Raw genomic sequence first — 19,491 nt, 5'->3', positions numbered from 1 at the left:
TCACGTGTTTCCTATTGTCTAGCGATGGCGTCTGTGGACACCATTATCGGTATCAAGCTTCTAACAATCGTCTCTGCACGCGGCCGCATGTCAATCTCCTCGGTTTCTGTACTGTAACCCTTAATGGACCTATAGTGAACGTACAGGCTTCTGATTAGATCCCTCTCTTTAGGTGACAAGGATTTGCTTTCAATAACCCGTTCCGTCATTTGAAGATACTCTTCGATCGGCGAGAAGTCTTTCGAGCAACATAGCAACTCGTCGTGATCTGTGCAAACGTAAACGTTCGTGGAACTTTGTCGATACTCGTCCGTCGAGACTCACTTGGTAATTGCTTAGGCTTAATTTCGACCGATCTCTGAACGCTAATTAGATCTTTGGAGCTCGTGGGGGATGCGTTTTCACTTCCCCATGTATCCGGTATGGGAGGTCTTTCTAGTATAGTAGACCTCCGCATTATTCTTTAATCATTTCAATGGAAACTATCTTTATAACCTTCTTATATTCTCTCGGACAGTAATACAGTAATAAAGTATTAATTAGTTCGACATTGTAGAAACAATTTCATAATGTTATATATTCACGATTGTGCACGATTGGTCACGTGTGTACATCGTAAAATTAGTCGAAAATCGCCACGCGCCTCGGGAGTATTTTATTCGTTTCAGATACAGAAAAATTATTTATTGCATAGATATTACGATATATGTTATGGATGTAACATGATGTTGCTATTATTTAAAAATGTCGGTAGAAAAAAATAACAAAACAAAAGCTCGACGAGGATGGGATTCGAACCCACGCGTGCAGAGCACATTGGATTAGCAGTCCAACGCCTTAACCACTCGGCCACCTCGTCAGATATGAAAGTAATCTCTAAAAGTTTGTGATCATCGGTGTCCTTCCGATGTTTCGCGTCGAATCTCCTTTCACTTTCGTCGAATCTGCGAAAGGATCTAGCCTCTATCGATCCAGTAGATCGCGTAATGTACTCGCGCACTCGCTGCGCCTCCTGTGTTACACGGCAAGTGACACACTCTCGCTGCGTGTTACGTAATCATATTAGCTCGGTACACACGCGTGCTGTTATCGATTCATGCGACCAGTATTCTTCCGAGTTTGTTCATTCCACGGGGAAACTAGATAAGAAACCTCGGTAAAAGGCACTCGAGCATTTACAATTCGAATCGGAGCCGTACAACAAAGCCGTCGACTTCTTGCCCGCGTTCGTTTACGACCATGTATTCTATCGGTAATATTATCTCGTTTAATAATTTAACGTTTGCCTCATCGTTGACGTACCGAAGACCAGTTGCGGTCAAGAAAATGTTGCAACCCACTCGTGATTAGAGAGCCGATTGCATGTGTACGTGTAGAGATATAGCGCGCAGCGTTGCATTCTGGCTATAAATGCCGTGAATTGGGATTCCTCAAGGCTCTCGGATACCATGATATTCAAGAGGTCAGTAATCACGATTGCGAGAGATTAGGTAACATCTCGGTGCCGTCTCTGCCTCAATGTTTTGTTTCCACGCATAGTCATCGTACGTACGTTGCTACGATCGCACTGATCATTCCGAACCTCCGCGTTCTCTGACAACATGGAAAACAATCTAAAGGCAACGTATACGCCGGTATACGATGACGAAACCACCAAAATCATCGAGAGCAACTTCTCGAGGACTAAAGGTATTTACCCGCTTCGCTTTCGCAATACGCAATTACGCGGGGCCCAGGCAGTTTCGGCTGGGAAAAAGGCTACCGTATTTTCAAACCTGCTTCGCTTTTCAGAGGAATGTTACCTGGACCACGCAGGTGCTACTTTATACTCCGACTCGCAAATAAAATGTATCGCCGCCGATTTGCATAACTCGCTTTATGCTAATCCACATTCCGTGGGGACCGCAAGCAATATGACTCAGGATGTCATAGAGCGAACGAGATATTTGTAAGACGTCCCGCTGCGAGGATGCGTAAATGTTGACGAGTAAATATAAAGATATCGTTCTTGCAGGGTGTTGAATCATTTTCACGCGTCCCCCGATGATTACACCGTCGTATTTACGGCCGGCGCGACCGCCTCGCTGAAAATTATCGCCGATAATTTCGTGTTCATCGATGAGGCGTCGAAACCAGCTTCCGGCCATGGGGGGCACTTCGTTTACACGCAGGACAATCATACGTCGGTCCTCGGCATGAGAGACGTTGTTGCGAATAGGGGAGCGAAGGTGACTTGTTTGAACCACAACGACGCTTTTGAGATTTTTCGTTCTCCCACGTCTGCGACGAAGTCGCAAAGTAAGAGCAATTCGCTCTTTGCGTATTCAGCGCAGTGCAATTTTTCGGGGCTGAAGTACCCCCTGAAATGGATCTCCGACGTGCATAATGGAATATTGTCGAGGGTGACATCCGACACGGCCACGAAGTGGTACGTGGTGCTCGATGCCGCCGCTTTTGTGTCCACCAATGATCTAGATTTGTCTGTTTACCAGCCAGACTTTGTTGTTCTGTCTTTTTATAAAATGTTTGGATATCCAACCGGCATCGGGGCACTGCTAATAAAGAACTCGAGTGCAGACGTGCTACGCAAGGTCTATTATGGTGGTGGCACCGTAGACGTTTGTTTAAGCTCCGAGATGTTCCATGTGAAAAGGCGGAGCTTGTATCAAAGGTAATTCATCGCGTTCTCGCACGGATCTTTTGTTTAATTGTATATATTTGTAGGTTCGAAGACGGTACTGTGCCGTTTCTTTCTATTGCTTCTTTGAGACACGGTTTGGATACGTTGATGTCTCTTACCATGCCGAAAATATCGCGGCACGTGTTCTCGCTTGCACAATTTCTGCATAACGCTCTGCTGAGGCTGCATCATGGTAATGGAAAACCAGTTGTGAAACTGTACACCGACACGGCTTATGAAAACTGTGATTTGCAGGGGGGTATTGTCGCGTTCAATCTTATTCGATCTAACGGCGAATACGTAGGGTACACGGAGGTCTTGAACATGGCCGCGCTGTTCAAGATACATCTCAGAACAGGATGTTTCTGCAATCCTGGCGCATGTCAGAGGCACTTGGCGCTGTCCAACAAGGACGTTCTGCGGAACTATGAAGCGGGATATGTTTGCGGGGGTGCCGCGGATTTGATAAACGGCAGACCGACGGGGGCTGTAAGGGTCTCGTTCGGAAACATGTCCACGTTCAAGGATGCGCAGACTTTATTAAGTATGATCGAAGAATGTTTTGTAGATGGGGCACAAGTGGATCGAATTCCAGACTGGTGGCTCAACCACAAAGCAGTCTTGCATAAAAAGTATTTCGAACGGAATACAGACACAGAAAACACGCATCGCGCAGCGAACAATAATAGTAGCGGTTTTAACGATAAATTACAAAGCGTGAAGGAATATGTGAGCCAGTTCATCATTGGCAGGCAATTTTTTAACGCGGCTAATGTAGATAACAATGCGACTACAAAGAAATGCACGCTGCAAGAGTTGTACATATATCCAATAAAGTCGTGCGCAGCCTATCAAATCAAAGGATCCTGGAGTTTGAACGCGAAAGGACTGCAGTACGACAGAGAATGGATGATCGTCACATCCTCTGGCACCTGTTTAACGCAGAAGCAAAATATCAGCTTGTGTCTGTTGAGACCAGTGATATTGAAAGAAAAGAAAACGATGCATTTAAATTATCCAGGTACAGAAACGAACTATTTTAAATATCGTCCGATTCTATCTAACAATTGTATTTCATTTTAGGTATGCCTGCGATAAGTATTCCATTAGATAATGATTTTATAAATACTATAGAAGGGACAGTATGCCAAAGCAGAGTCTGTGGACACAAAGTGGAAGGCACTGACTGTGGTTCAGAGGTGTCTGAGTGGCTAAGCTTAGCATTAGGTTTGCCAAATTTACGACTCATTAGACAGAGCAATCATGAGACTAATCAAAAAGGTATAATCAAGATTCTGTAGATTATGGCATTGACATTGATCGATCTTTTCTCGAACAGAAGACAAGAAACCTGAGCTGTCGTTCTCCAGTCAAGCTCAATATTTATTGCTAAACAAGGCAAGTGTGTCATGGCTCAGTGACAAAGTGCCTGATACAAAAGTTCAGAAGGATACGATTATGCATAGGTTCAGAGGGAACATGGTGTTAAGCGGCTGCGAAGCTTTTGAGGAAACGAAGTGGACATGCGTTTGTATCGGGAAAAATAAATTTGCGGTATGTAATCTAATTATAGTACAGATCATCATCGGTTTTCGCATCGAGGTATCATACGATAATTTGTCTCGTTTAGGTCGCAGGACCTTGTACTCGGTGTCAGATGATTTGTATTGACCAAACAACTGGCGTAAAAACCGTAGAACCATTGCGAACTCTTGCCGAACAATTCCACGGCAAAATAAAGTTCGGCATTTATTTAACTAGAGAATCCAAAGACGATGGAATAATTACTATCGGAGATACCGTGAGCGTCTCGTGACCTTCTGCTTAACAAAATAGTAGGATTACAGAATTTGATCTGCACGTGAATAACGTGATGGCACGTATAATAATTAAATCACGAAGAAGTTAGAAATCCTAGTTATGTATCTACATACGAAGTTATTCCGATCAGTACCTGCAGTACATTGTATAACTTCGCTATATAGTTATACCACTATATACAACATATATTTTGTCCACACCATACGAGAATCTCTAAACTTAATGTTGTTGGTAGCATTGAAACGAGACTGCACTTTATTTGTTCAGAAAATTAGTGGAAAGACTAATTTTTACAGCAAAAATTTATATTTTTTTAAATAAAACGATAATTATAGAATATGTTGGGAATTTTAAGACCCGTTGATTATTGTTGAATAAGTTGTCTTTCGTGTATATGCTCTGAAATGCGGTCGCCAATGGGGAACCGCGTCTTCCGATCGCCATTTTATTCCTATGGCAGGGACTTTTCCTGTTTCTACAGTTAGTTTGGTGGGACTGCTGGCTCATCCATCCAACATCCACCCACAATCGTGGCGTCCTTCCACCTGTCGCACATCGGTGTGGACGAGGTTCAGTGTAGTTCGTGAATTTAGAACGGTGGTGTTGATTTTTACGGGTCTGCGGAAACCATAACTTCGATCCCGAGGATCCTCCACTTTGGCGGCCGCAGCAGACGGTAGCGTATACGGGGTGTTTCGTGTCGAGACGCGCGTATCTTTTGAAAACTGTATACGTAGGCAACAGGTGTCTAATGTCGCACATGTTTCGTGCACCGAAACGACCTTTCTGTCATTGAAATGCGAGCGTCCTTTGCAACGAAGGGACTTACTCAGAGTCATGCCTAGAGGGTTTGACGTTTCCTGTTGAAGCACCGATTCTCGACAAAATCAGTCAATAATTTCAATAGCCAATCATCGAAAATGGATTACGATTACTTGATTAAATTTCTGGCCCTTGGGAACTCTGGAGTTGGCAAGACCAGCTTCCTGTGCCAATACACGTCTGGCACTTTTGACTCGAATTTTATGTCGACGGTTGGCATTGATTTTAAGGAAAAACGGGTGGTGAGTTGGTTATTTAGCGATTAGAAAACGACTGCGGATTTTTCAGCAGATGTCTACAATTTTATACAATGTTAAGGTTGATCAGGACTTTTGGTAGAATTAGTTTGCAGTAAAATCCGCAGTTCGTTTGATTGGCAGAGATACATGGCAAGTGTTCGTGTATGTAAATGAGACTTAAGGTACGCATGAGGCTACTGACAAGATGGGATCATTGTCTATTGCAGATATACCAGACAGCAAATGGTAGAACCCAACGTGTGCACTTGCAGCTGTGGGATACAGCTGGCCAGGAGCGGTAATGGTTTTTCTATATTAGTAGTAGTGCTTTGGTAGAAGCAACCTTTAATAACAGTATCAATTAGTTAGAAGCCATTAACACTTATTCATGATCCTTGAGGAATATATTTTAAGTAGATGGATCGATGCGCATACATTGTTTTGTGCATTCATGGCAGCCAGTGTCGTTAGCATTCCCCCTAATAGAGATAATGATAGTGCCTAATTACCATAATTATCTACAAAGAGCTTCCATGCTATTAATATCCAGGTTCAGAAGCTTAACAACTACATTTTACCGGGATTCCATGGGGTTCCTCCTAATCTTTGACCTGACCAATGAGCTATCATTCCTTGAAGTCAGAAATTGGCTGGAACAACTTAGGGTACTAATCATTTATTAATACTGTAGCTGTAGACGGCTTAGTCCTCAAGGTTGAACGATGATTTGAGTTGAGATTTGTCTGTTTGCATTCTGTAGTACGGTCGTTACCTCTTTCTGCATGATGCATGATAGCTTTACACCGTAGTGTAGCTGTATATGGGACTCTCTCACACTTTCAGTAACTCAGATTAATCACTCTGGACCTCTACAAGTCCTCACGTATTTCATCAATAAATCCTGTATTACGGAATTCAAACGATTGTCTACGACTGTATATCTCTGTGTCATGTTCTTACACTTAATAAATTTATTGCTCCCCGAAAAGACTATCTACAATGTTCCACTCTATCCATTGTATACAAAGCGTTTCGATGTTACCTCGCAACTCAAACCGTCGTTCGAGCCTACAAAGTACTCGTTAAGCTAATCAAAATCATTGAAGATATCTGTACACGTGTAGACTCACGCATACTGCGAAGATCCAGACATAATTCTCTGCGGGAATAAGTCCGATCTGGAAGACAAACGTGTCGTTAGCGAAGATAAGGCACGGGAATTAGCGGAGAAACACGGGTAAATAACACAAGGGTGCGATCCCCCTTTGAAGAAATGTTCTGACCACGCCAGCTAGCTTGGGCAAAATCAATTTGTTGCTCAAGGTCACTGCCCCCCACCCAGTCGACTATCATCGCTGCCCCATCTGCCGTCTTTGCACCTAAACTGGAACCAGGTTGCCACGATCGCAAACAGGAGTCGGCACTGGCGCTACAGATACATAATTCCACTTTATTTATTCGACTAAATTCTGACAACCATTATGCACATCTAAGATCGTAAGAAAGACATTAAACGAAGGTTTTCCCACGACGCGATCGAACTAAACCATTAGTTTTAAAATTTCGGGTCTTTGGCTGATAGATTCAAGGGGTAGTTTTCTTTTAATCAACAAAATTGAGCTTCGAAATTGGTATCGATCGAACTTCGATTTACAACAGGCTTCGCAGACAGATTGAAGCAAGATGTGCTTACTTGAGTATGCCAGACCGCGAGTTATTTAGTCAGAAAATTAACATTCTAAATTGCTATCGATCGGGCCCAAACTCGAACAAGATTCAATTACCTTCGGATGCAAGATCGACTTGACGAAGAAACGCGAATCGGATGGTGAGGATCAGGTCGCGTGTCCTCCGGGCGTCTACCTTTTTGTCAGAACATTTCTCCAAAGCGGACGGCGAATCCTCTAATCCCATAAACTGGCGGAGCCAGAAATCGTGACAGCTCAAGGGCTCTGCATGGATTGTATTTCCCAGTTTGGTTTACTTGGAAACGAGCGCGGCCAGCGGACAGAACGTGGCGCACGCCGTGGAGGTGCTTCTGGACCGAGTGATGCGCCGAATGGAAACCACCGTGGACAAATCGTTGCTGCCACATCAGAGAGTATTGCGGTGCCACGAGCGTGACACCCCGCCGCCCAGCAGTTCCTGCTACTGCTGACAGTGTCCTTACACGTAGCCGAACAAAGCGTCGCCCCCGCAATTGCTCCGAATTCGGTGGATCGCGTATTTTTCGGCTGACGTCTGAACGAATCCTGTACTTGAATCTCCCGCGTTCCAGCTGGCCGAAACCGAGACGCTCGACGACCAATAACCGGCTCGCTGGTCCGTTCTTGGATGTCGAACGTTTCTGTCGAGGCTTCTGGAACCTACGGTTTTAATCGCGGCCGCGAAAGGATCGGCTCGCGCTTCACACATCCGTTTGTACTTCGTAAACGATCTTCCACGCATCCACGCATGTACTGTCGTCTTCCATTGCCGCTTCCCCTGGTGTTTACTACACAGGACTGTTCTCGACGCGTCTTGTCTCTCATCTAACCGCGACCATATGCGATTTTTGCCTGTTACTCTCGGACGCGCAACGTGTTCAATTTTCGTACGCGTATATATAGGTCGTACCTTCGTTCTGGGATGCTGGCTGTGATTGGCTATAGTTCTGCGAAACGATGGCCGGTTCTCTTGATCGGGTCTAGACTAGCAATTTTCCAGTTCCGAATAGTACAGTCGCATGTTCGCAACGAGATTGATTACTGTTCGGAGGGTATGTCAGTCAAGAGAAACAAGGAGCTGTCCTTTTCAAGAAATTTTTAGAAGCGTCTCTTTTATCTTGCTGAATTCGGGAGGTTCGCCCGTTGCGAACGTTTCAATGATAACTTCGTGTCAATATTCTCGTGGCTGTACAAGTTACGGGATTAGTCGTAACCGTGCTTCGATGCTGTTTTTAATCGCGAACGAGATTGCGCGTCGCGCGACTCTTTGTAATCGCATACCTCGGGTCAACTTCGCCGCAGTTTTGCCGCGGAGGTCAGTCTCACTCGCCAAACATTGTGATACAGTGGCTATGATTCGGGGCAGGGTTCGATGATCCTCCGACTATATCTGATGTATTTTTGATGCTGTTATTGTGTCTAATTAAAGTTCGTACACCTAGTCGTAAGCACCAGTGTCTAGGAGAGGGTGAGGAACAATCAAACTGTTCGCGACACCCGTACACTCTCCCGCGACACTTCGTACCGTCGTTGAGTACTTAATGGTCGCCCGTTCCCGCTAAGTCGCGACCGATTATACAGATGTACGTACATACGTGTACATTAATCGTGAACGCGAGCTGTTTAAGCGTCCGAAGACCCAGCACGTTATTTATCCTGACATTTTTATACGTGTGTTGTGTGTTCAGGTCGAAGAAACCTCGATCTCTCCTAATCGATTGCTGGAGGCGCTAGTCCGAAATTAGAAATATTACATCTTTCGAACGAAGATGAATCTCGAGTCAATCGTAGAAGCGTTTTTTTAACGTTTGTTGATAAAATTAGAAAGTTTTCTGGATCTGAAGGTAATATATAGATGACAAAGCGTTTCTCAAAATTAATTACGAAGAAAAACCAACCGTGTTTTACCTGTACAGGTAAAACGAAATTATTTCGCTAGATCTTTTAGAAGATAATCTGGATCAATTGAGAAAGCATTTTCCAAGCTGGCTGCGAACAGCTGGTAGTATTAGAGGACAGTCGCCGCTCAGTATCTGAAACCAGTAGTATTACGAAGGCTATGTGTTACATCCTCCAATTTTTACACAATGTTACAGATTTCCAAGTTCGATTATACAAGAATATATATGATTGTTGAGTGTATACAAAATAATATAGTAACTCGCTAGATGTTTTCTATCAAGACGTTTGGGTACGACAAAGATGTCGGGGCTCCGGGCTGTGGCAGAGACTTATTCTCTTCGTACAGTACAACAATCGTAGAGCAGGGTAGTTCGTTTTTTGGATCGACGTCGTCGCACCCGTGGTTTAAAGCGAATCGACCAGTGTTCATTCCGGAAAGTGGGTACCGTTTCAGACTCGTCAAATTCGTAGCAACTAATACGCTTTAAGAGTATTGTCATTGTAAACGGTACAACTGTCCGTGTGTTGTGAAAGAAAAAAAGATTAATAAACTATTGCTACTACTGATACGTTGATAAGTCTTCGAGGACGATAACGGAGGTTCGGAGCCGCTTGGCTCGGGTCCTCGGTTGCCGGTCGAGCGAAAACGCGAAAAATAGTTCCGCCCTCGCTGTGGACGGCAGGTGTTCTTTTCGCAGTTTCGATTATGCCTCCCGGCCGCGTCGGTTCGCAGTCAAACGCAAACCGGCCCCGGCGAGAGGTCTGGAAAATAGCACGACGAAACTTGGTTTCATCAATAACCTCGGCCGTGTAAAAAGTACGGCTGCTTGAGTCAAGTTCTCCGCGGCGGAAACTTCCTTTATGGAAGTTCGATCGAACTTCCTGACCACCACGGCCGGCTTATTAGCCGCCTATTTATACACGCCGATGTTATTGTTTACGAGTACGTCTGCTTTTAAGCGCGCCGCCGAAACTTATTTTTTACGGCGAAACTTCGATTCGACGATGTGTAACGAGCGTCGTTCGACACGAATCATCCTCCCGCAGATGATTTGTGCGGTATCCGGGTCCCCGGAAGTAACTAGAGAAAATCTCTGCGGTCAAGCACATCTACACACCACGCAGAGCATGAAAATTTTGATTTAAAGTTCGAAATTATCGCGGGCGAACGACAAGGACTCGTAGAATAAATAGACCAGAGGAATTCGTATGAAAAGGATGGATGCTAGTGAATGGAGCGGAGCAGGAAGATTTGTTATTTTAAACATTAATTTAATTCGGTCAATCGGTAGAGTCGAACGTAATGGAAAAGTTATGGGACTGCGTTAAACCGTGTTCGGAATAGAGAATGGATAGGGACAATATTCAGGAAGGTATAACTTCTGGTCCATTGGATATTACATTTAATCCCATTACGAATATATGTATATCCGAACCAGTAGAACTGTATAAAATTAACAAACCCGATAAATGCTGTACCGCGTTTCAAGTTATGCAGAAAATCGCAGACATTCCGCTTTCGGGACACGGATATCCCACAATGCGTCGCGAGGAGCAGGAGCGTTACTATTGTATTTAAACCGAGGTTATTGAACAATAAAGAGCAACAATGAAATGTAGCGAACGCCGCCGGGGACCGTTGTTGTTGCACACCCACGCCACGAAGCCGGTATACCGTATAATATCGGCGGAGACACCCGGAAACGTTTCGGCGATATTTTGGGCTCGCTTTGCCGGTCGTTCGACGGCAATCGAGCGATTAGGCTTTCCTAGCTTTGTCTCCAACGTGCCGTTGATACCGGTAACGACCACTTTGAGACTACCAGTTAGATGCTCTCCCTCTGTGCCGGAGTAATTATTACGTGGCCCCTCAAGTTCGCTCGATGGAGGCCAGACAAAGCGATGGGAACCGGCTCAAAGCACGCGATCCAGGACTATCAAAAGGATGCTATTTATCCGACCGTGGTTGGTTCGCCGCCCACGCCGTCGTCTCCGTTCCACTCTCCTCGCCTCTCCTCTTTCCAACGGCGTTCGTTGAGACAACGACTCCGTTTCCGGCTCTGCCCTCCGTCGCGTACGAAATACCGCGACGCGAGTGCTCGAGTTTCCTCACAGTGTCGAGAACCGCTGACCGGAAGTTGCCGTCAAGATCCGCCGCCGCGGCTTCGAGTTCGCGGTGACGAAGACGTTTCAATTACTCGAATTGTTCGCGGGCCGAACACTACCGCGGATTCCTGACTCGCGAGAGTTAATCCCCATTTATGCAGTGGCTGCGCACAATGTCCCGACGCTCGCGCATTCTGCGAACCGAACGCGCGTCTCTGGCAGAACGCTCCGCGATTTTTTCTCCGGCCAACGCTGCCGCGAATTCGAAGATTGATGCTTCCTCTTTGCGACGAACACCCGAAAACTTGATCCACGATTTTTCTCGTCGCGTTTTATGCAACGGGAACGAGGCGCTCCATTCGCTTCCGTGTGCACCTTGTTTCACCGGTGGCACGCTTCTCGTTCAGAGCTCGATAAAACGACGACGAAAAGTCGCAGATCAATTTTCGACACGTCGTTGCGAAGAGGAAACGTCAATTTTCAGATCCGTAGCATTTGGATTCGGCAGAAGCATTTCCCAAAGCTTTCGCAGACGTTTCGCCTCGTAGAAGGATTCGACTATTTCTGCTTGCTGTATCGTGCGCGAAGGCGTTTTAGTGCGCGATGTTTCGGAGGTCGTAAGGTCGCGATAGATTAACCGCGAGAGCGACGAATTAATTCGTGCGCCTAATAACGGATTGATTTAATAGCTTCTGCAGGGGTGGTGGTGGCTCGCGGGGTCGGCCGACATTTGCAGCGGGGTTTCTTGGGCAAACAACGGCCAACTTCTGGTTGCACGGGCCAAACACGGAATCCTGCTCGCGTGGCAGATCTCTAGACGGCCTGACACCGTACCCGCCGCGCTTGTCAGGCAAAGGGAAACAATTCCGGCCAGATATCGAGCCGCCGCGGCGGATAGAGCGGAATTGCGGGGCGGCCGCGCCGGGATCGCACCGGTGTTTTCTGGGTCACCGGCGCCTTCCCGCTGACTCATAACTTCCGGATGATATCGCGCCCCGGAAAAGGGAACTGCGGCTAAGATACGTCGATCTTAAACTAGATCTCCTCGCAAATTGCTTTGGAAAATTCGCGCGACGCCGCCGAGACGCTAGGACTTGTTGCGCGGGCTCGGCTTTTTCGTAGCGGATTAACTTGCGGCTACCTATTTGCATTTTCATTGCGTTGTTAGCCCCTTGCGCTACGATTTCTTTCGCGACGCGCATTCATTAGCGTTTCTTCCCCCGAAATAATTTCCTTAATAGAACAAGGCAATTTTTTCGTTCTTTCGTGTCCTCGCTTACTTTCATTCTCAGAATTTCGTAGCGTGAGAATCAAATTTTCTCAACGAAGTCGTTTATAATTCATCTTGTCCTGGTATGCGGTCTTTTTGAAGTATAATTGAAATCGAGGTTTTGAGTAGCTTTTTTGCATTTCTAGTTCTTTAATATGTATAATAATTCTTTTATCTGTCTCTTTGTTATTTCACTGGATATTTTGAAAATAAAAACTAATTCTAATCTTATTGTTTAAAGTCCTAACCAAAATAATTGAAATCATGGTATTGGGTAGCTTCTGAACATTTTGGATGAATTATTACATTGATAAACTGTACAATATACATTTCTAGCTCTTTAACATTTATAATTCTTTCTACCTATCTCTTTTCTATTTCACCATTTTAAAAATATTTATTTAAATGCCAGGACTTATTCTACCTTGTTTACATCATTTTCCGCGCATTCTGTTCGATTACTCGTGATCAACGAAAGGCGGTCGCGCGGCGTTCCTATTAGATCAGGAACCGAGAGATTAGGACAGTATAGGATTTTCCCTCGCAGCAAACTTCTTGCAGTCTTCTGTTTTCCTGGTAACAATGGAGAGGAAGCGACAGCCTACCAATGCGGCGCAGTTGCTCGCAGTACCCGTTATCTTCTCCTATACCTCTCTCTTTCCCTCCCTCTCTCATTCTCTCCCTCTCTCTTCCCCTGTCCTCTCTCTCTCTCTTTCTCTCTCTCTCTCGCCCCCCCACGCGGTTATCGAGACCTCCATTTGCGCTCTGTTCTCCTATCACAAAGAGCCATTTTTCGTCGAGAACGTTCGAGCGCTTCCTTTCGTTGAGAACGTTCACCGTAAGAGCGCAGATGCGACACGAATACGCGCGCGCGATCGTTTAACGAGCGTTTCATCAACATTTCTTTGTACAGAGGAGAAAAGCACTTGGTCTGATCTGATTAATTCGCGGCGCCATTAATTGCTTTCGCGTTAAGACGATCCGCGATTCGATTGTTAATTCGATTGAAAATTAAATTGGAATTAAAGTGATCTGTCAAAATAATAATATGTGCTGAACGGATTATAGCATTGACAGAGGAAAATAGTAAATAATACGATCACCGAAAGCGGCGGCAATAATCGCGCGATTCAAATACCAGCGTTACCTCCATTCGGTGAACAAAAATGTTCGGCAAAGATTGCAGCAAAATCTTCAACGTTTGTTGCTCGATTAAACATCGCCGTAGTTCGACGGGTGGTAGATTTCGGCACGCAATCGTCCCGCGAGAAATTAGCAACAGCGAAAAATCCGAGATCAATCCCGGAAGATTCCCGCGGCTCTAACCGAGACCCCCGTTTCAATTATGAATCAAAGCGACTCGTTTCGAGGAACGCAATTAATCTCGGCCCGGCGACGCTCCATAGCGATAAATCTCCCGCGGCCGAACTTCCGCGCGAATATCAGCCGCGCCGCGTCGGGAATCGAGGGAACACGTTCCGCAAACACCTGCGATTCCGCGGATCGCCGGTCTCGCGGATGTGCTCGGGTCCGCTGCTTGGAGTTTTTATCGTCTTTGGGGGGAGAGGCTGTTCGGGTGGCCGGGTATCACCTGTAAGCGCGAACATTCCCATCGGCCATTGTCCCGGGAATCCTGGCACGGATTCCGCAAGGAAGAAAACGCGCCCGGAAGCGGAGATCCGCCGTTTACGATTCCCCGGGCTGCCCTAAAACAAAGCGGAAGCGGAATAAGAAGCAGCCGAGTTCCAGCGGTCCTTCGCCCCCCCCGCGGATCGTGAGACTTTTTCTAGATCGTTTCGCGGCGGCTCAAAGGGCCGCCGATAAGGATAACGATCCCGGCCGGGGACGTGACGTTAATTGGAAGAGGCCAGACTCTATAGATCCGGGCAAGCCGTTCCTCGATACCCTGTGGCCGGGGCCACCTGGCACCCTCCGAACGAGGAATCTTTAATTGGTTTCTACGAGACAAGAATAATTTTCGCCACACTTTACCGCGCTACCTTCGCCGCCCATGCCGCGAGACCAAAACTGATTGCTATCGCGAGATAGGTTCGCCAAGTTCTTGGCCTCATCTAGAGGTGCTGGGGGGGATTAGGTCACTCTGCGAGGATTCTTGGAAGGTGCAAGGTTCTTCCGCGTTTGGGAAATCTGGGAATGTTTGAAAATCTCGAATTAAAAATGAATATTGCCGTATAAGCTCGTTGAGACATTTTTATTTAGTTGGATAAAATGTTGTAATTTTATTTTAACAATCTTAATAATTAGAAAGGTGAAATAGATTATCGCGTGCCTTGCGATTAAATCATATTAGGTTTCTTTTTGCTAGACTGATTTTTTTGTTGAAACTTATTTATTGAAATTGAGCTCTCCTTTCTGGTTGTATAAAAAAATAATAGAGAACTTTCTGACGGTGTTGCAAATATTTAAATATGTCTATGCAATATCTAAACGAGACCTTTTAATTCAACCATATATATTTTAGTTACACTCTTCAGTTTATCTAGAAAATTAAACTCTTTCACTACCATTAGCACTTTTCCGTTCTTAATAATTTCCTCGATAAAACGAAATGATTTCTATTTCCTTATTTGCCTTTATTTACTGCAATTCACAAATTTTGGTGACAGAACATTGAACTTTCGATTTCAAAGAAACCGATCGACAGTCGTATTTATTAAATTACGTACGAAATATTCGTCGCGAGTCATTATACTGTAAGCGGTTAAGGAACATTGGCAAAGTCACAATTATTTTGCCACGGCACGTGCCCAAATACTTTCTTAATTTAGCGTAGGAGGCTATTGGTAGAATATCAGTCGGAGACAGAAATGCTCGGCGAGCCCTATTGGCTCCGTCCAATCAGAACCGCTATTTATTTTACGGCAGCGGAAGAATTAGCATCGGAAATGGCGGCGCCCCATTAAGGCAATTATTCTCCTGCTCGTTTCCATTCGATTTCCATTACCGAACAATGCACTCGAAATTTTCCGATCGTGGAGTCGTCGTCCGATCAGTGACGATATTTAAATCTACGGCGTTCGACAGCCACCGGAAGTATCGGCGTGTCGGTCAGACGGGAGCAAAAAAAAAAAGTGTGTCCGGGTCGCTTTTGTTCGGCCGAATGAAAAATGGCCGAAACGGTCCCGCATAAAAATTCTGCCATTTGCATATCGCTGCCGATAGGAAATCGCTTAGCATCGATGGGCAAACATATTTTTTCATCGTGACAAAACGTGTCCGGGCACAGCGACAGCCTATACCGGCGCTATGATCGATTCCGATCGAGTCGAAAGCACCGCGGAGACGTTTAACCCTTTGCACCCCTATGTCGAGTGTGACTCGACGTCAGCTCTCATCTCAGGAGCTCCCTCGTCGAGCATAATCGACATTTTTTTCATGTCGAAAAATAGTTGTTGCACGCTCGTTATCGACGCTCTTATGAGTTAGATTATCGACTGTGATTTATAGTTGCTTGGCTGAGTTATAAAAAATCTTCTAGAAATCTTAAAACTGTATATCGAGTACCCTTTAACTAAATAAAAACCACAGAAGCGATAGTGATGGCTATATGCAGGGAGTAGATTGAAAGTTTAATAAATTTGAGAAAGGGGACGGCAAAAATTTCATTTGCTAATGATACCGCAAGAATTAATAGAAATGAAGATTCTGGTACAATTTCGGACATTTATTTGTCCTCGGTTTTTTCTTAATTAATCTAACTTACTTTTCTTTTTAATTAAAAGCAAATATCGAAACAAAGTCTGAGAAATATATTGAAATGATCGGTCAAATATAAAATATTATTAAAGGACACTAACTTTTAAAGTAAATATTAAATAAAACAGAAAAGAGTCCCGAGCCGTAACAAAACAACAAAATAATTCATAGTGCAAAGGATCGAAAGATAACACAGTAGCCTGTTCGAAGAGTTTGCTGATTGGCGAGCTGAGAAGCCACTGGAAAATGACGAGAACAATGTCGATCGACTACAGAGTCCCCATTCGAGAACCACTGCTCGCAATTTGTCCCGTTAATGGCGACTAAGTAAACGGAGTCCCGATGAAATTTTATCGGGAATAATATGAATAACCATCGATCCGCGGAGTCCACGGAGTCTCCTCTGCTCGATAACCGGGAATCGATCGCGGCCGGTCCGAGGGTCCGGAACGCTTGCGTCGCGACGGCCGTGATCAGAAAATCCATAAATGGAAATCAACGGGGAGTTCGAGTAGATAAATCGGAATGAATTTTCCCGGGAATTTTCTATAACTGCTTGAAGTTTCAATCGGGGGGCGGATTCGAGATTTAATTCATAGATATCGCGCGATCGGCGGCCCCCGATTTCGCTCGACGCGACGTCGAAGCGGAGGAAGGAGGACGGCGAGGAGAGGGCGAGTTAGAGCCCGCGCTTGCGGATCCGCTCGATAGTCGCGCCGGGTTTGTTCCAGATGCTAATTGAGGAAAATTTCGGCGAGGTCCTAAACGAGCAAAACACGTCCCACGTCCCGAGGCGCGCAGCACCTGACGCGCGTTTGTTAATCCTCTTTCGCGCGGGAAAGTTCGTCGATTCCGGGGAATTTCGAATTTGAATCGGCGTCGGCTGGTGTTACAGCCCCCCCGGCGAACCTGCCGCCACCGTGAACGGCCTTAATCGTCGCTCGTTAAATGCATCTTACATCCTAATGGCGATTTAACACTAGGACCTGCCGAAAATCATCGATTGTCCGGACTTTTATCAAAGAATTCGCGCGAGTTCGCGGGGATCGTTCGACGAAGTTCGTATCAATAGCGCGCCATGAAACGATTAAAACTTAGCGTTTCCGAAGTTCACGTCGAGCGGATACCATCGCGAAGTAGCTGCTGGTTCGGTCAGCATACCTGAGAATCGATCAGCCGCCTCCGCGAGCAATTAGGCCCGGCTACAGTCAGCGTTCAGCCGGGAGCCGATCAGTCAATCGCCTTCGAGGCAGTTCGGCATCGATGGCTCGGATCAAGAGATCGATCCGGTCGACAGCTGCTGCCCCAATTAAGATTTCAATGGCGACATTTGGCCTACATCATGGGAACGGCTCTCTTCGCTCCCAGTCTAATCCGGACAATCAGATTCCGGGTAATCTCGTCGAGGGAATAAAGCGTCGTCATCTCGCGAGGTCGGATAGATGTCCCAGGGATTCTTTCAGCGTGCTTTCCACCGGTCGCCCGCGCGCCGCTCCCCGCTTGTTCAGCCCCGCCTGCGGAATTCTTCGCTGTCGCGGCGCCACGGTTTCTCACTCGGAGCTAGTTTCTCATGGCCCCGGAATCCCCGGTGAAACAATCGAGAGCGTCGCATTGTCCCCGGAGGCGGAGGGGAATGAACATCAACCGGGCTGAAACGTACGAGCCACCGGGCCCGCGAGAAAAGAGGATTCTTCTTTTCGATGGCGACCGTGCTGCGTCTACGTACACATCGATCTGCTCGATCGTCCGCCATCAATCCTACAGCCGAGAGCCGAGACCGTTCCTCTGGCTTCACGACTTTGGAAATTAGCTGGAAACTTTCGAGCCGTGCGGATCCGCTGGAAATATTACCTTCTGATGCTGTTGCGACTCTGCGACAGGATACATTTTTGCTCGAGGATGCCTTTTGTTTTAGCTGATTTTATATTGTCGTGGCGGACGTGGATTTGGACCGTGTACACATCTTGTTCGAGATGGTTTTATATTTTAGGGTGACGCGAGTGGCAACTTTTGGGATAAAGCAGCGGATGTATGAATTCGATATACGTTGTATTAGGTATAGGGTTATCCAAGAGTAACTTTAGGATGTTGAGTGAGAATCTCTGTGAAACGACGTGTTTGTTTCTTTAAGCTCCTTCAAGCTTCTCCAAGCTTCTTCAAGCTTCTTCAAGCATCTTCAAGCTTCTTCAAGCATCTTGTAAACTTCCTCAAGCTTCTTCAAACTTCTTGTAGGTTCCTTCAAGCTACTTCAAGGTTCTTTAAGCTTCTCTAAACTTCTTCAAGCTTTTTCAAATTCCTTTATACTTCTTCAAGCTTCTTCAAGCTCTTCCATTCTTCTTCAAGCATCTTGTAAACTTCTTCAAGTTTCTTCAAGCTTCTCGTGAGCTTCTTCAAGCTTCTTCAAGTTTCAAGTTTCTTCAAACCCCTTCAAGCATAAATCTTCTTCAAGCTTCTTTAAACTTCTTCAAGAATATAAGAATATTAAGAATATAAACTTCTTTAAGCTTTAAGCTTTTCCATGGTTCTTGTAAGCTACTTTAAACTTCTTGCCAGCTACTTCAAACTTCATGTAAGCTTCTTCTTGCTACGTTAAGCTTGAAACTACTTCAAGTATTTTCAAGCTTCTTCAAGCTCCAAACTTCTTCAGTATTCTTCAAGTTCCTTTAAACATCTTCAAGAATTCAACTTGAACATCTTCAAGCTTCTTCAAGCGTCTTCAAGCTTCTTCAAGCATCTTCAAGCGTCTTCAATCTACTTCGAGCTTCAAACCTCTTCAATTCACAACCTGAGAAGCAACATTGGAAATGGAATTGGTGAATTAAACGATCATATATTCCAAAATGTCATCGAATGTGGTAGTCATTTAACACACATCACCTTTTACACGTAATTATTACAAATGATACTAGATGACTAAATCAAAAAGTGAATAAAGCTCAAAATAAATCGCTTTTTGCTCAAAGGAAGCTTCCTATACTCCATTTTGGATAAACCTGTACGATCCATCTTACAACAGAAGAACAACCTCGTACATACCCTCTGTTTCCGTATTACGCTCTCACCTTGTTCTCGTCGGATTTACATTTGTATGAAACATAGAAAACCTTGAGTTCTGGACCATGCTGTCTCCTGTTCAAGATGTCACAACATTTGAGAAGAATGTCAGGAAATCTAGCGTGTTCGCCATCTTCGCGCTCGCCAAGTAGCAAGGCAATCCGTCGCGGCGTC

The 19,491-nt window shown here is 45.4% G+C and overlaps 2 protein-coding genes and 1 non-coding gene across 3 annotated transcripts; 2 read left to right on the top strand and 1 right to left on the bottom strand.

Moving 5' to 3' along the window:
* The first annotated feature begins 508 nt into the window (after nt 1–508).
* On the top strand, nt 509–4,838 carry Mal (molybdenum cofactor sulfurase). The gene is made up of 7 exons (XM_078182203.1): nt 509–1,689; nt 1,792–1,948; nt 2,015–2,671; nt 2,725–3,701; nt 3,764–3,961; nt 4,020–4,234; nt 4,311–4,838. Exons 1-7 carry the CDS (start codon nt 1,602–1,604, stop codon nt 4,494–4,496), a joined length of 2,478 nt encoding a protein of 825 aa, XP_078038329.1. The 5' UTR covers nt 509–1,601; the 3' UTR covers nt 4,497–4,838.
* Trnas-gcu (transfer RNA serine (anticodon GCU)) lies at nt 778–859 on the bottom strand. Its single transcript has one exon. It is a non-coding gene; the product is annotated as a tRNA-Ser (tRNA).
* Nucleotides 4,839–4,896: 58 nt separating the features above from the next.
* Nucleotides 4,897–10,855, top strand: Rab27 (RAS oncogene family member Rab27). Its single transcript, XM_078182202.1, has 5 exons — nt 4,897–5,565; nt 5,790–5,860; nt 6,113–6,227; nt 6,687–6,799; nt 7,537–10,855. Exons 1-5 carry the CDS (start codon nt 5,422–5,424, stop codon nt 7,718–7,720), a joined length of 627 nt encoding a protein of 208 aa, XP_078038328.1. The 5' UTR covers nt 4,897–5,421; the 3' UTR covers nt 7,721–10,855.
* Nucleotides 10,856–19,491: the final 8,636 nt, after the last annotated feature.

The sequence above is a fragment of the Augochlora pura genome, chromosome 6 (genome assembly GCF_028453695.1).
Source record: "Augochlora pura isolate Apur16 chromosome 6, APUR_v2.2.1, whole genome shotgun sequence".
Lineage (NCBI taxonomy): Eukaryota > Metazoa > Arthropoda > Insecta > Hymenoptera > Halictidae > Augochlora > Augochlora pura.
The sequence above is the reverse complement of the archived record's forward strand: the minus strand, read 5'-3'. Positions and strand labels throughout refer to the sequence as shown.

What these genes read in the sequence shown, in the direction of transcription:
- Mal (XM_078182203.1), top strand. Translation starts at nt 1,602, where the DNA reads ATGGAAAACAATCTAAAGGCAACGTATACGCCGGTATACGATGACGAA. An exon ending in CAACTTCTCGAGGACTAAAG is followed by an intron (nt 1,690 to 1,791) that starts GTATTTACCCGC and finishes TTCGCTTTTCAG; the next exon opens with AGGAATGTTACCTGGACCAC. An exon ending in GATGCATTTAAATTATCCAG is followed by an intron (nt 3,702 to 3,763) that starts GTACAGAAACGA and finishes ATTTCATTTTAG; the next exon opens with GTATGCCTGCGATAAGTATT.
- Rab27 (XM_078182202.1), top strand. Translation starts at nt 5,422, where the DNA reads ATGGATTACGATTACTTGATTAAATTTCTGGCCCTTGGGAACTCTGGA. An exon ending in ATTGGCTGGAACAACTTAGG is followed by an intron (nt 6,228 to 6,686) that starts GTACTAATCATT and finishes GTACACGTGTAG; the next exon opens with ACTCACGCATACTGCGAAGA. An exon ending in GAATTAGCGGAGAAACACGG is followed by an intron (nt 6,800 to 7,536) that starts GTAAATAACACA and finishes TGTATTTCCCAG; the next exon opens with TTTGGTTTACTTGGAAACGA.